The sequence below is a fragment of the Budorcas taxicolor genome, chromosome 19, assembly GCF_023091745.1.
Source record: "Budorcas taxicolor isolate Tak-1 chromosome 19, Takin1.1, whole genome shotgun sequence".
NCBI lineage: Eukaryota > Metazoa > Chordata > Mammalia > Artiodactyla > Bovidae > Budorcas > Budorcas taxicolor.
Window position 1 is genome coordinate 62,222,863 of NC_068928.1, and position 16,407 is coordinate 62,239,269.

General features: G+C 60.6%; 1 protein-coding gene across 1 annotated transcript; it reads left to right on the plus strand.

The window, feature by feature from the left end:
• Positions 1-9,984: 9,984 nt before the first annotated feature.
• On the plus strand, positions 9,985-15,682 carry CACNG5 (calcium voltage-gated channel auxiliary subunit gamma 5). The gene is made up of 5 exons (XM_052658569.1): positions 9,985-10,180; positions 11,457-11,543; positions 12,918-13,058; positions 15,016-15,161; positions 15,425-15,682. The coding sequence occupies exons 1-5, from the start codon at positions 9,985-9,987 to the stop codon at positions 15,680-15,682; spliced, it is 828 nt and encodes a 275-aa protein (XP_052514529.1).
• Positions 15,683-16,407: the final 725 nt, after the last annotated feature.

Genomic DNA, 16,407 nt, shown 5'->3' on the forward strand with positions numbered 1-16,407 from the left:
CCTCGGCTGGGCCCCTGTGCCCCACAGGCACTGTGACCGTCCCCTCGGAGCAGCTCTGCAGATTCAGCCTGGAGTTACTGGTGACAATGCTGTTTGCACCACTTGGATCTCGGCTCATCTGAGCCCAAGGTTGGCACCTTTGTGCCTGCAGGAGCGATGGGTCTGGGGGTCCCTGCGTGTGTTTTTCCGATCCTCTTCCCTCATCTGCGCAGCCAGCTGGTGACCTGCATTCAGACCCCACTGAGCAGGCCCCGTGCTCAGCGGAGAGGAGCCAGGACATGCGTGTCAGACACAGGGCACCCGTGGGCCTTACCACGTTTCAGCCCAAGGGCAGCCGGCGACGGCTGGCCATTAGGGAGCTCCCCTGGGTTCACTCACGCCATGATCAGTTAGCATCAAACCGCAGCCGCGTTTCCTGGACGGAGACAAGGCTCGGGAGGGGCGTACAGCCCAGAGACGTCCCTCCCGGTACTGATCTCCGCCCCCCGCTCCCACGACTGGGCCGCGCGCCTCCCCCCGACAAACGTGCCGCTGTGGGAAGGCTGAGGACCGCTCGCAGTCTGAGGGCCCCCGGGCCGGCGCGCCGGGTGGGCAGGGCTCAGGGGGGTGAAGTCAGCCCGGGGAGGGGGCAGTGGGAAGCAGCCGTAGGCCCCCTGCCTCGCCACGCCTGCCCCCGGGCGGGGCCAACCCAGCCTGGATCCCTCACGGTGCCCCCCACCGGAGTCCTGGGAATCACACTGGGGGGCTCTGTGCTGGCGTCTGCCTGGGGAAGCGTCCTGCCTCGTGGGGAGGATGGGGTGGACACGGAGGACTGTGCCCCAGAGCACGCACGGTCGGGTCCTGCCCGCCTCCCTGGGCAGGGCCGTCTGGCAGCTGCCTGTTTGCTCACCGCAGAGTGGATCACACCTTCTGGAACAGCGTCTTCCCGGGCTCATCGGAAGGAGCCTGTGAGGTCCCGAACCCACACGACAGTGAGGCCCCTCCAGTGCCGCCGCCCCGGTCAAGCAGCCAGCACACACGCCTGCGCCTGTGCCTTTCCCTGCCCGCCTGGTGACTCCCCCGCGGTCCCCAGGCTCCCGCGCGAGTAACCGTCGTGGGGCTTGACGGTCAGATCACTGGAAGGCCTAGCGATGACATGATTAAGAAAGGCGGCGAGGGAGAGGAACTGCAGCCCCTTCGTTCTCCAAAGGGCGGTTCTCAGGACAGCCCCCCTCCAGCTGGGCCAGGAGCTGAGCTCCAAGTCCCGCGTCAGCCGGGAGAGGCAGAGAACACGGTGATGGGCGGCCGGCCCCCAGCCCCGGGAGCAAGCTGCTGGCGGTCTGCACGCTGCCCCAGCCCTGACTCCCTCCTGGCGTGTGCCGCCGGCGTCACCCTGCCCTGGGTCTCCCCCGCAGCCACGACCCCGTCCCTGGTCTTCGGCCTTGGACTAAAGTTGACCTCAGGAAGGTGCCCTCCCATCCGGCCCCCCCCAGACCGCAGTTGATGACCTGCAGAGCTCCATACGACTTGAGTGTCTGCACACAGAGGTCAGCTGTCCATTAAGCTATGGAACGGAGCACTCCACTTAGCCGTGTATATGGGACACAGTTAAATAATGAAAACAAAAATAGAACATTGCAGAAGCCTGGGGCAGGCTGGATCACGCCCCAGGAAGAAGCAGGGACTGCCACCTGGGGGAGGGACAAGCGGGTTGGCGGGGGTGGGTGGGGGGTCATTGCCAGCCACTCTTTATCAGGAAGCAGCTCTGGTTTAAAATATATTTTTTCTCTATATACAGGTCATCTTTTGTTAATTTTTAAATGAAAGTTTATACACACACACAGACATACACACATCCCAGCTGGAAAAATAATTTGTGCTTGTTACAGCACATTGGGAAATTCAGAAAAGTTGAAAGAGTCTTCCTTCCTCCCCCTGAGCAGCAGTGTTAGAGCTCTTTGGAAGCCCCCAACGCCCCTCCCAGGAGAGAGGGGGGTGAAAAGCAGGCGCCAAATTAGAGACTCCCCCTTTTGTCAGCAGAGTGAGCTCAGCTAACACACCCAGTGACCAGCACTTAGGAAGACTTTTAAATATACAGTTGATTCAGAAAAAGAAGTCTTCAAGGAACTCACACTCAGAGTCTTGAACATGTGAACCTATTCCGAGGGGCCTGCAGATATTGGACCCAGATATGGTCTCCCTGGTGGCTCAGACAGTAAAGAATCTTCCTGTAGCACAGGAGACGTGAGTCCAATCCCTAGGTCAGGAAGATCCCCTGGAGGCATGGCAACCCACTCCAGTGTTCTTGTCTGGAGAATCCCATGGACAGAGGAGCCTGGCGGGCTACAGTCCACGGGGTTCAAAGAGTCGGACGCGACTGAGCAACTCACTTCCACAGGCAGTATATCAGGGTCTTATGGCCACTGCTTCCTGTCTGTACTGAATGGGGCTGAGGAAGCTTTCACAGACGCTGTGAAGTCTCAGGGTCCTCCTTCTACCATCTTAATGGGCAGTGTGGCTTGGGGCAGGAACGGGGCCTAAATCTGCCCATAACTGGTCATCTGTCCAGCTGTGTGTCCACTTCTTAGGGCTGCAGACGGCATCACCATGGTCAGCCAGCAGGGGGCAGGTCAGCCACCGCCCCCCTACCTGGTGGGGCTGTCCCTCAGCACCCAGAAGACCACTAATCTAAAAACGAAAAATACGCTGGCTTTTATTCCACAAAACCAGTGAACAGGAGCAGTAAAGTGGAAAGACAAGCGCGTCCATCATCCTACAGTCAAAGGAACCACGGCAACTATTTTTGTATTCACGAAGTCACATGTCAATGGGTATTTTTTTTTTACAAAGCAGCAAACTAGTGGTGTTTTGTATCCCACTTTTCTTTTTCTCATTTAACATTTCCCATAACGACTATGTAATGGTAGATTGAGTTGATAAACCATAGCTCATATAACCCTTTCCTTTCGGAAAAGTGTTTAGGTGGTTTTAGCATTTTGCTATCACAGACAACATCTTTGTGTATTTTTGTACTTACATTTTTATCTGTTCCCTTAGTGGCAGTTCCCAGAAGTAGCCTTGCTGGGATGGAGAGAAATGAAATGCTTAACACTCAGTGCGTGTTTGCTAAGTCGCTTTCCGAAAGGGTAAACTGCATAGCAGCCTCAGAAGCAGAGCGTGAGAAACACCGTTTCAGATGCGAGGCTGCGCTTTTCTAATTAAGTTTCCTTTTTAGGTAAACTGTAAATTCACATGCAGTTGTGAGAAATCATGGGATTTTGTACAGAGACAACCCATGTGCCCTGTACCCAGTTTCCCCCAATGGTGTGAACCGAGTTCAGTCATTCGGTTGTATCCAACTCTTTGTGACCCCATGGACTGCAGCCCGCCAGGCTCCTCTGTCCATGGGGTTTCCCAGGCAAGAATACTGGAGGGGGTTGCCATTTCCTCCTGCAGGGGATCTTCCCCGCCCAGCCCAGGGATCGAACCCTCGTCTCCTGCATCACCTACTGCATTGCAGGTGGGTTCTTGACCACTGAGCCCAACCCCAAGGTCCCACGTCACGTGGGGACAGAGACGCCATGTCACGCGGGGACAGAGGCGCCACTCCACGTAGGGACAGGGGCGCCACGCCACATGGGGACAGGGGTGCCATGTGGGGGCAGGGGCGCCACGTGGGGGCAGGGGCGCCACGTGGGGACAGAGGCGCCACGCCACGGTGCCACGCCACCCGGGGACAGAGGCGCCATGCCATGCGGGGACAGGGGCGCCAGGCCACACGAGGATCGTGCAGCCAGGGCACCACCAGGAATGCGGTCAGTTCAGGACACTCTGCACCACAAGGCTGTTGCCCGTTGCTCTCTTATGAACAAACTGACCTCTCCACTCCAGGCCCAACACCCACTAATCTAGTCTCCATTTGTTTATTTTTGTCATTTCAAGAATGTTATCTACTTGGAATCATGAAGTTTAAGGAAAATTATTATCAAAAAACAGATGTAATGAAGTTACAAGTAGAAGAACTATAGCGAATACATTTTGAATTAGGTAGTCTGTAGATTAGCACTGTCCAATAGAAATATGTGAACCACAGAATGTAATTTAAAATTCTCTAAAGCCACACTGAAAAGCATAAAGACATAGGTAAAATCCATATATTTTTAGGCTAGTATACCATTTCACCATATAACCCATGTCTATGGGGTTGCACAGAGTCGGACATGACTGAAGCGACTTAGCAGCAGCAGCAGTGGGGTGTTTACTTTCTTTGCTCATGCTAAGTCTTAGGAGTCCAGTGTGTATTTGTACAAACAGCTCATCTCCGCCTGAATGAGGCACGCACATTTCAAGGGCTCGGGAACACGTGTGGCTGCCGTACTGGATGGCTCGGCGTGGGTCCAAAGTGAGGAGGTCCAACCATGAGCGTGGATTCTGTGCATCTCCAGGGCCAGAGGCTCCCAGAGGCAGCGAGTGGCTCTCAGCCTTGGTTACACTTTAGAATCACCCAGGATTCTTGGAAAATACTGACACCTCACCCCTTCCCACTTCTTCACCCCTACAGAGGGTTGGCACTCGTTGGTCTTGGAAGAGAACTGGCATTATTGGGATTTGTTTTGAATGCTCAGGTGGCACTGATGAGCAGCAGGGAGAGGCCCGCTGGCATGAAGTGTCCTCTGGCACCCGCGTGTCCTCTGGGGTCCTGAGGGGCCCTGGGGACACACGCAGGTTCCTGCCTGCCCTGACCTCTTGGAGGGCAGGCGCCTGCCTCTCAGGAGGTCTCTGTGCTTCTGACTCTGCAAAGCCCACCCTCATCTCTGCCTTGTCCAGTTTTCCAGTGCGATGCCCATAACCTCCCTCCCGCAGGGCTCCAGGCCTGGGTCAGCACCTCCGTGGCCAGTCCTGTGTCCTTCCTGGTCAAGAAAAGCCAACAAGCGTTTGCCGAGAGCCCATGACCTCCTCATCCCAGAGCCCTCGCAGCCCCCCTGGGGAGAAGCCTCCTTCTGGCATCACTGAGGGGGCTCTGGATGGGGCAGGGGCGGGACCAGGGCCCAGACCAGCTGGCGAGAGCCCACTGGGCACCCAGGGTAATGGAACGAGGCAGCTGGGCTGAGCGTCAGCTCCTTTCCCAGGGTCTTCCGTGCCCCATGGCCCTGGACCTGTGGGGCGGGGTCTTGGCGGGGAACACACGGAACAACACCCCCGCCTTGTCACCAGCCTCTCCTGGGGGGCCCATGGGATGGTGAGACCCCTCCTTCTTGGTGCTGATCCTCTCCACAGGCCCTCGGTTCCGTCGTCCAGTCTGGAAATCCTGTCTCTTTAAAAACGCAGTCAGCACCCTGACCCCGTCTTGAGAGTCGCAAGGCGTCTGCTGGAGCCCAGACGTGTGGGGTCAGCGCCAGACCCTCCGGGGACCCTGGACCGCCTCGGGCCCCCCCCCCCCCCCCCCCGCTCGGGTCCAGGCTGCTGGGGCCTCGGGGTATCCCCAGCAGTCTCACCTCAAGTCACGGGGTGGAGGGGAGGCAGGAAGCCTCGCGCCGAGACAGGCTCCTCAGAGAAGCACGCGCTTCTCTCTCCTTGCCCGGCTCTCAGGAGGTTCGCCCGCGAGGGGCCAGCTCTTCCAGCCGCACTAACACGGGTGGGCGGCGGGCCTAGAGGGCTGGGCCCCCGGGGTTCCTCCTGGACCGGCAGCGACCCCGTGCCTGGGGCTGAAGGGGGCCGGACGGGGCGCGTGGGAGGAGGGCAGGGGTGCAGGGGGAGGAGGGTGGGGACGCTTGGGCCGCTAGCATCCGAGTCAGTCGTGGCAGAACGTGGTGGAGGCAGGGAGGCCACGCTGGGGGGCGTGTTACCGGAGTGCATCCCGGCGCCAACCCGGCCGGGCCGTGTGACTGCCCGCAAGGCCCCCTCTACAGGGCTGCCCTGTGAGTGGCGAGCCTGCGGCAGGTTCCGAGCTCGCCGCAAGGTGCCGTCCAGGCAGTTTCTCCAGAGCCAGGCTGCTTTCCTCCCCACGCTCCACCGCCTCCTCCTTCCATCCTCCTTCCAGAAGGGAGACTCGGCAGAAAAAGCAGCATCTCTGTGAGCGCCGGTTCTAAGCAGGGAGGGGCTGTGACCAGGACCAACTGGCATGTCCAGCGGGACTGGCAGCCGACTCCCCTCCCTCCCCCTCCCCCTCCCCTCCTCTCCTCCTCCCCTCCCTCCTCCCCTCCCTTCTCCCCTCCCTCCTCCCCTCCCTTCTCCCCTCCCTCCTCCTCCCCTCCCTCCTCCTCCCCTCCCTCCTCCTCCAAGACCACATCCCACAAGGAAAATACTGGGTTCGTTCATCCACCTGAGTGAGGCAAAGGCCCGGGATTAAAAAAGCCTGAAATCCTCAGCCCTCTTATCTTAGGCAAGAGGCTGATGATGTTGAGGGAAAACAGGCCACGCTTCCACTGACAGTCAGGAGTCTCCTCCTGTTGGGACAGAGTGTCAGGTGGTGAGCTCGGCGCTCCGGGAACCTCCACCTCCCTCCGCAGCTCTGAGAACCAGCCAAGACAGCAAGGAGGACAGGCCAGACTGCAGGCTCATGCCCCAGCTCCCTCACTTGCTGGCTGGGTGAACACGAGCAGAGGGCCGACCCACACCCCCTCACCTCTCACGTGGGGAGTGGCCGTGGCTGGGATGAGCGCGCAGCAGCCTGGAGTTCCTGTTTGCACCTGCTGACCTGTGTGGCTCACTGAACCCTCATGAGCTTGTGAAGAAGTGAGTAGCGTTAAATGTCCTCATATTAATACCAGTGCCTAGTGCAAGGGTTGCTGCGAACAGCGTGTTGGCACAGAGTCCTGGTCCGGTAGCCATCGGCCCGTGGGCGGCAGAGCATCCATCAGCGAGGGGGCCGGGAGCAGAGACCCCGGGTCAGCGCTCCCTGCAGGCTTCCTCAGCCTGTGTCAGACAGACAGCCGGTGTCACCAGAATCAGGTCACGGAGGCACGACTCCCCCGTCTACACGTGTTAAGACACGGGGAGCAAAACCGCCGTTCATCTCTCGCTGGCTTTTACCGCACCTGCTAGCTGTGTGAGGGGGTGAGCCCCCCGGGGCGGGCTTCTAATTGCCGACAATTAAGACCTTGTGCGCTGAGTCCCACAGGCTGCAGCCCCGTGCCCACTCTGTAAGGAGGATTCCGAAGAAGGAGAAAGTAGGCGCCCCCACCCCCCAACCTTTTCTAAAGGGAGTTTGGTTTCCACAAATGCTGCAAGATAAACGTCTGCTTCTCTCTGGGTGGAAGTTGTTGGTGGGGCCTGTCGTCGGGGACTGTCCTGAGGGCTGAGCTGGCGCATGCCGCCTGCTCCCGAGGCCCCTGGCGTGCCAGGTGGCCGGGGGTGACTTGGGGCGGAGGGGAGGGTGTGCCTCTGGTTTGTGGCTGCTGCCAGCGCTGGGAACATGGAGCCCTGGCTTGATCCCTGTTCCAGGAAGACTCCCGGCCACAGGGCACCTGCACCTCGTTGGACCCAGGAGGCACACAGCATGCCTCCCAGTGCAGCATCTCGGGCCTGCTAGGCTCAGGAGAGGAGCTGTGAGGGGCGGCTCAGAGAACTTGCGGTCCTTCTTTAACCCCCATAGGGGGGTCAGCACCGTGGAAACCAGGTCACAGGAGCCCTCTGGCCACTGGTGTGTCCTGTGGGAGCTGGCCAGGCTGGTGCCGAGTCCTGGACCAGTGAACAGGAGCAGCTGCCACCAGTGGCTCGAAGCCCCGCTGAGAACCGAGGTCCCCAGACCGTCGTCAGGCAAAAGTCCCGGGCTTTCTCTCTGGGTTGTCCGCTGCAGATATCAGGTGTCTACGCTGGCCTGGCCTTCCGCGTTCCTCCTTCTCTCAATTAAACCCGTCCATCCTCCCCAGCTGTCCTCTAACCAAGGCTCATCTGTCTCCGAGCACCTAAGCGCTTCATCCCATGTCCTTTTATTATCGGCCTGGGCAAGAAAATGCGCCATTAGTGATTTCATCTCGACAAGACATTTCTCCCTAATGGCTAGTTATGAATGATAATTAGCAACTATTAATTCCTGATAATTAAGCTAATACTTCCAGGTAATGGCAGCTGGGTAATCATCTAAAGAAACTCAAAGCTGCTGTGCTTTCCAGGCTCCACGCTCCAAAGGATGACAGTGCACCTCAGCTTCTCTCGCCCGGGAGTTCAGGGCTCTTGCCTTTTCTTTACGTGGGCAGTGACTGAAGAATTGATGAGTCTGGCCTTTATTTAGCTGTCTTCTCTGGATGTAGAAATAATACACGTTCTTTTAGAAAAGTAGAGAGAATCAAATATACATAACCTATTACCTGGAAACGTCCACCATCAACATTTTGGTTTATTTCTTCCCAGTCTGTGACTTTTTTTCTCACAGTTGAGTTCACACTAAATACACGCTTTCACATCCAGCTTTTTTCTTGCAGTATCACAACATGGACATCTTCCCTTGTGATGCACGTGTGCGTGCTGAGTGGTGTCTAACTCTTTGCGACCCCCTGGACTGTAGCCCACCAGGCTCCTCTGTCCATGGGATTCTCCAGATAAGAATACTGGGGTGGGTTGCCATTTCTTCCTCCAGGGCATCTTCCTGACCAGGGGCCCTGCCTTGCAGATGGATTCTTTACCACTGAACCACGTGGGGAGGTTGCTCACCTATAGAATGGGGGTGGTGATCTGGTTGTGAAGATTAAAATTAAGTGCTTGGCAGATCAGACTGAGCAGTGATGGATATTCAGCGTACTTCAGCTGTGTTGCTGTCCTTTCCTCCCTGTCCTGGGAGGGGGCCGGGCCTCAGGAAGCCTAATCTCCCTGCAGCCCCCGGCTGCTCAGGACGCGGCTCCCACCGCTCCTTCAAGGCTCTCTGCAGCTCATGGGGCTGGCATTCCCTCCTGTTCCTCTCTCCTTCGCTTACTGCACTCACCATCCTCGGGGTTCCAATTCCGGTCCCCATGGCAGATAATGGGATTTGTGAGCCTCAAATGTAAGCGAAAATTCTTCGTAAACGGCTGTCAGAGTCCTCAGGACTGTAACCCATGTGGGGACATCCAGCTGGTCCAGGCAGCCGTTCCCCAAGGGGCCCTGTCTGCACCACACCTCCGCCTCGGACCTGCGGCTCCGCTGGACAGAACACGGCCCACCCTCCCGTCCTGGCCGTTCGGCTGTCATTTCGTGTTTCTCCAGCTTGCAGTTGACAGAGACTGACTGCTTTGCTTCTGAGCAGTGAACACGGGGCCCAGGCACAGGGGGCGCCTCAAGGGCCGGCCGGCCCCTCCACCTCCCACCCGCTGCGTGGAGAGTGGCCTGGTGTGTGTTTCGGCTTCTCCTCTGGAAGCAGGTGCAGGCAGGGCTGGCTGAAAGGCCTGTGCTGTCCTGCCTGGGGCTATGCCCCTTTGCCTCCAGGAGGCCAGCACCGGCCCATTGTCCGGGTCAGCCTCCCCTTGCCCCGACCCTGGGTCAGCTGATGAAGTGGGGCTCCTGCCCCTCGTTCTGGTGAAGGACACTCGTTTCCTACACTTCCCTTCCCCTCCTACAGCAAGCCCAGACCCCGCAGAGGAAGGGAGCCCCCACACCTGACGTTGCTTCCGACTCCAACCCTCCCAGTGGAGCTCAGGCCTCCTCCCCACCCCGCCCCACCCTCGGGCAGAACTCGCCAAGCTGCAGGCTCCTTGCTTTGGGCTTGGGAGCACTGTCTTCTAGGAGAAAACCTGTCAAGGGCGAGGGCGGGTCCTGCTCGTCCCTGCCTCTAGTCAGGCACCCTGGGCCTCGTGAACGGACGGATGGGTGAGCGGCAGCATCAGCCAGGGGCTCGAGAGGACACGGGCCCCCTCACAGAGGTCAGGCAGGCAGGCTCTGCGTCCCCCACTGGAGAGAAGGCAGCCCCTCTGTCAGGTGGCCTGCCGGCCCTGGATCACCCTCTGCCCCGCGGGGGCTCTGCTTCCCTCCCAGGCCGCGCCTGCTCTCGCTCTCCTGCCCCCAGAGCCCACGCCCGCTGGGCTGACCGGGAGGATGGGCGCCTGTGGGAGGAAGGCCCTGACCCTGCTGAGCAGCGTCTTCGCCGTGTGTGGCCTGGGCCTGCTGGGCATCGCCGTCAGCACGGACTACTGGCTGTACCTGGAGGAGGGCGTGGTCCTGGCCCAGAACCAGAGCACCGAGGCCAGGATGTCGCTGCACTCGGGCCTGTGGAGGGTCTGCTTCCTGGCAGGTAAGCATGCCCTGACCGCGCCCAGCGCTGCCCCAGAGAGGAGCAGCCCTCCCACCCCACACCCCCCAGGAAGCAGTGTCCCTGCGGGTAGGGGGTGTTCCCGCGGACACGCTCCCCTCGGCGGCCAGCCCTGCCCTTCAGTGTCCATCAGGCAGGTCCTCTCCCCTCTGAGACCCGGGTCTTCCCACCTGAGAGCGCACATGGCCCCGGGGGCTCCTAGCACATTCTCTGTCCACGGAAGAGCAGGGACTAACCGAGGTGCAGTCTCTCCGACGCCGCGAGAGGGAGCAGGCTTCCACCCGACCCATCCGGGCCTCCTGCCCACTTGCCGAGGTTTCTCTGCCCCACGCGCTCTGTTCTTATCCCTTCATCATGACCAGGAGCCAGGCTGCACGAAGGCATCTCTTGTTCAAGGCTGCCTGGAAACACCGCAGCGGGTCCACTCAGCCTTTCCTGGAGGCTCTGTAACCCAGGCGCCCGTGGGCACAGGGCACACTCAGTCCTCCCAGCCTCACGGCAGGGCTCTGCTGGGAGGCACCAACTCATGCTCAGCAGGGACGACACCTGGAGGCCTGGCCGAGTCTGCCTCGGGAATGACATCCAGCGCCGGCCCCACCTCCCACGGCCTGCACTGTGCGGCCTCCATCTCTGCTTGAACCTGAGGCAGCGTTAGGTCACCCGGATCCGGCCACCAAGGCGGCGACAAAGGGGCTCTGCTCCCCGGCTCCCACACTGGGGCACCTGAGCCAGCCATGTGCCACCCTCGGTGGACCCTGCCCCCAAGCCACCAGACGTCTGACGCAGCCTCGAGCTGCAGTGCCGATCGCTTTTCACGCAGCTTCGGTGCTTCTCTGGGGAAAATGTGCCGTTAGGATGGGTGGGCCACCACCCGGAGACAGGCCCCCGAGGGCTTAGATCCAGCTCAGGTGTAATACGAAGATTCTAGAAGCACTTGCCCGTGCCACGTGAACATGCCAGCTGCACACCCGAGCTCAGGAGGACCCAGAGGACGTGAGGACCCTCTGGCGGGGAAACCGTTGCCCCGCTGATCCCCAGGGCTGGTTCAGCTGACTGGGCCGGTCAGGCAGGCGTCCCCTTCCCACCCACCCGCCCCCCGCGCTCCCTGCGCACCCCTCCAGGAGCTGTGTGCTCAGCCGAGGACGACCAACGGGGAGGACTGGTCTTTGGTCAAGGGTGCACAGGTAGCTGTGCTCGCCTCTAGAGCCTCCAGACAAGCTCGCCAAAGGCCCCGGGCAAAAGTGGTCTTGTCCTGCAGGCGAGGAGCAGGGGCGTTGCTTCACCATCGAGTACGTGATGCCCGCGAGCACCCAGCTGACCTCGGAGTCCACGATCAGCGTACTAAGTAGGTGTCTCCGACCTTCCACCCCGGGCCACAGGCTGCATGGGGCTGCACGGGGCAGAGGGAAGAGGCGGCTTGTTTCTTGAGAGCCAACGCCCCCGGACTCAGCTGGCGCGCCAACCAGAGTTGCAGAGTGTTTGTTGGGGGGTCAGGTTGCTGGCACTGCCAGCTGCTGTGACCCGACCAAGGGAGAGGGCGTCCACACCCAGGGTCCTCCTCTGCGTGGGCGGACCAGCGAACCATGGACCAGGCAGCTTAGAGACAGCAGAAGCGCGGTCCTCAGCTCTAGAGAAGGCCAAGACCAAGGTGCCAGAGACTCTCCTGGAGGCCCCGTGCAGTGCAGGGGGCACGGGTGTGACCTCTGGTTGCAGAACTAAGACCCCACATGCCTCATGATGCAGCCAAAAAATTAAAAGATAATTTTTAAAAGGATCGAGGTGCCGGCCTGCTCAGCTCCTGGTGAGGGCCCTCTCCCCAGTGCGTAGCCCAGGCCGTCCTGCTGTGTCTTCTCATGGCGGCTTGGCCAAGGGGCTCGCCTGTCTCTCTCTTACGGGCATTGACCCCCTTCATGAGGGCCCCACCCTGATGACATGAGCCCTCCCGAGGCCAGCCCCAGATACCATCCCTTGGGTGTAACATGCAAGCTTTGTGGGGCTTCCCTGGTGGTTCAGATGGTAAAGAATCTGCCTGCAGTGCGGGAGACCCAGATTTGACCGTTAGGTCAGGAAAGATCTCCTGGAGAAGGAAATGGCAACCCACTCCAGTATTCTTGCTGAGAAATCCCATGGACGGAGGAACCTGGCAGGCTATACAGTCCACGGAGTCACAGTCGGACATGACTGAGTGACTTGACTTAAAGAATCTGCCTGCAATGCAAGAGACCTGGGTTTGATGCTGGGGTTGGGAAGGTCTTCTGGAGAAGGGAAAGGCTACCCACTCCAGTATGCTGGCCTGGAGAATTCCATGGACTGTGTAATCCATGGGGTTGCAGAGTCGGACACGACTGAGCGACTTTCACTTTGTGGGACACAGACATTCATGCCATTAGCCCCAGGGAACTGAACCAAGCTCTCCCTACCCCCACCCCCACCCCCCAGCAAGACTGACGCCATGGCCTTGGCCTCACCAGAGCCGGTTTGGACCCCAGATGAAGCGGCAGTGTAGTTCTGACACTAATCCCCAGGTTAGCACAGACCCCGAAGGTGAAGGGCCGAGGGACGAAAGCCCACTGAGGAGGAGGTGGAGGCCGGCCACTCACACAGGGCGGGGGCTTGGGGACCAGCTGGGGGACACTGGCAGGCTGCTCAGATTGGGGGGCGGGGTGATCGCAGAATGAGCCCCTGGAGGCTGACAGCACCCTTCCGTCCCCTCGGTCAGAAATGATTCGCTCGGCCACCCCGTTCCCCCTGGTCAGCCTCTTCTTCATGTTCATCGGCTTCATCCTGAGCAACATTGGGCACGTCCGTCCCCACAGGACGATCCTGGCCTTCGTCTCAGGCATCTTCTTTATCCTCTCGGGTGAGTGGTGCTGTTTCCGCTCAGGCACGCTAGACTCCTGACACCTCTGCCCCCGGAAGCCCTGGTCCCCCAGGTGGGTCAGCCGCAAGGGACCTGCTGCGTCAGTGGCCCAGGCAGAATTGAGTCTGAGCTGGAAGAGAGTCTGAGGATCCCAGACTGGACCCTTCCCCTGGAGGAGGGTGACCTGGCAGCTTCCAGGACACAGCTGGGATGAGAACCCAGGGTCCTCATTCCACACTATCACCGCTGCTTCTTCTGGATGAGGAAATGGCAACCCACTCCAGTTTTCTTGCCTGGAGAATCCCATGGGCAGAGGAGCCTGGCAGGCTGCAGTTCACGGAGTTGCAAGAGTCAGACATGAGTTAGCACTGTCTTTCTTGGGTTTCCATGGTAGCTCAGGTGGTAAAGAATCCACAGGCAGTGCAGGAGACCCCAGTTCAATTCCTGAGTTGGGAATGGACAGGAGAGAAAGGATATCCCTTCCTGGAGGAGGACAGGCTCCCCACTCCAGTCTTCTTGGGCTTCCCTTGTGGCTCAACTGGGAAAGAATCCACCTTCAATGCGGGAGACCTGGGTTTGATCCCTGGGTGGCGAAGATCCCGTTGAGAAGCGATAGGCCACCCACTCCGGTCTTCTGGCCTGGAGAATCCCACGCACTGTGCGGTCCACGGGGCTGCAAAGAGTCAGACACGACTGAGCGACTTCCACTTACACCACCGCTTCTTAGCTGCCGCAGTCACGGGTGCTCCTGTTCTTGGAGGGCTGTGTCCTGTGTTCTTACGTGAAAGAAGCACAGCCTGCCTTGGGGATGATGGCCTCCTCACCTCCCAGCCCTCAGCTGTCCTCCAGAGCCCCGCCCCTCCCCTGGGCTGCCCAGGCCCCTCCGCGTGGACCTGTCTCTGCTCGCCAGCATTCCGTCAGTCAGTCGTTCATGTTCGCGCTCGTCCTTTCCCGGCACCATCAGGCCGCGTCCTGGGGCTGGATCCCCGCCCTCCCACACAGACAGGCAGCGTAGCAGGGCATGTGGACAGGTGGGCAGGAACGGGGACCCTGCCTGAGAAGGGCTGGACCTCACAGACCCAGGCGTACCTTCTGCTTCTCTATGAACTTCGCAAGAGTCGAGGCCCTACAGCAGCCTCAAGGCACCTGAGGTTTTCAGCGGCGGCAGCAGGCCAGAGACCTCAGGCTGATCCGGCCACGGGAAGTGTTTAAAGACAGCCGTAGACAGGGTTCACTTGGGCCTGATCCAGCGTGAGCGAAGTGCTGAGAAAGACCCGAATCACACTTGTATTCCTTTAACCTTCAAGGCGCCCAGCTTAACCATGTGAATGGAATTAAACCCAAACAGCTGAACACAGAGTAATCAACTGTGTCCTGATCTGATTACAGCCATTGACTGACAGGCTGATGCTGAGTGTCCTTTGCTCCATGAGGGGAGGGGTTGGGCCCCGGCACCCACCCCCGGCCTCTGACTTCCCGCCGGCCGGTCTGCCAGCGTCTTCACCACCTCTGCCGCTCCAGCGCAGCGGGACACACCCAGGGGCCACACCCAGGGGCGGGTGGGCTGCACAGACCAGCCATCCGGGGACTGGAGGCCCTGCCACCTCTGGCGGGGAGCACACGTTACCCCTGAGCACAGCAGAAGCCACCTGAGGCCACCGTAGGGTGACCTGGGGGGATTCAGGGCACTAGGCGCCGGCTCCTGCCCCAGCCAGGGACTCAGAGGAGGGCGGGGTGGGCTCCCGGGAGGCCCTGGCAGAGCACGTGCCCCTCCTGCACGCCGGCCTCCGTCTGGAGGGTGCCGGTCCAGGCAGGGTCTTGGGGGGTGGAGCCCTGCTCCCCGTGAACCCTAGAGCGAGCTCACGGTCACCCAGGCGCCGCTCTTTCCCCGGAACCGGAGGGGAGGCGGACGCCCGGGGCAGCTTCGGGCCTCCCGGCTGAGCCCCCGCCCCCGCAGGCCTCTCCCTCGTGGTGGGCCTGGTGCTCCACATCTCCAGCGTCAACGACGAGATGCTCGACAGGACCAGGGACGCGGAGACCTACTTCAGCTACAAGTACGGCTGGTCCTTCGCCTTCGCAGCCCTCTCCTTCCTGCTAACGGAGGTAAAGCCTTTCCAGGGGCCGGATGGGGGCGGGGCTGCTGGTAGGGGGAGGAGGAGGAGCCCCGCCGGGCTCCGCCCTTCATCCCGCCCCCCCGCCCCGTGCCCGCCTCCTCCCCCCCATGCCCGCCCCGCTCTCGCCGTCCCCTCCTCCCCGCCCCGCGCCCATCCCCCACCCCGCCCCATCCCCTCTCCCTCCTCCCAACCCCTCCCCCTCTGGCCGCTGCCCAGGCCCCGCGCACCAGCGCCCTCCGCCTGCCCCCACAGAGCGCCGGGGTGATGTCCGTGTACCTGTTCATGAAGAGGTACACCGCCGAGGACCTGTACCGGCCTCACCCCGGCTTCTACCGCCCGCGTCTGAGCAACTGCTCAGATTACTCCGGCCAGTTCCTGCACCCGGACGCCTGGGCCCGGGGCCGCAGCCCCTCCGACCTCTCCAGCGACGCCTCCCTGCAGATGAACAGCAGCTACCCGGCGCTGCTCAAGTGCCCGGACTACGACCAGATGTCCACCTCCCCGTGCTGAGCCGCAGCCTCCCGTGGACCGCGGCCCGGACAGCCTTCCCTGTCCCCGCTGGCCTGTGAGCCCCGGCGCCCCCACACCCAGCTGCTGTCGCCCGACCGGTCCCCTCCCCACTCCCCCCCCCCCACTCCCCCCACTAGCTCCTAAGCAGGTCAAATGTCAGGAGCAGGAGAGAGGGCTGACTGGTGGGGGGGGGGGGGGTGCGGGTAGCCAATTGCTCAGGCCTCTGCTCCCAGGGGAGAGGTGGACACCGCTGGATCTTGACCCCTCCCACCTGACATCTCCGCCAAGACCAAGGCCAGTGCTGGGATGCCAGGTTCTTTCCAGAGGCCCAGTTCGTCTCATGAGCTTGCTGCCTGGCCTGGCCTTCCCTCATGATCTGGCCTGTGGGTCAAGAGGTGACCGATTCGGAGGTCCGGCTGGTTCAGGGCTGTCTAGCCGAGTCCTTGCAAAATCCTTTATCCCTGGTGGTCACCTGCATTCCACTAGGCCACACCTGTCTGCTCACTCCAGCTCCTGGAACCCCGCAGCCTCGGGGCTCTTTCCTCTTCTCTCACCAGAACTCAGCTGCCCCAAATGCTCCCAGAGGGGTTAAGGGGGTCTGGACCACTCGGATGAGGTCACAAAGAGACATTAACGGCTGGTGATGTCTTGGTGTGTATGGCCCCTCAGCAACGTGTTTAACGGGGGCCTTCAATGCCTTAACCCAGAGAAGCGACTCAACTATG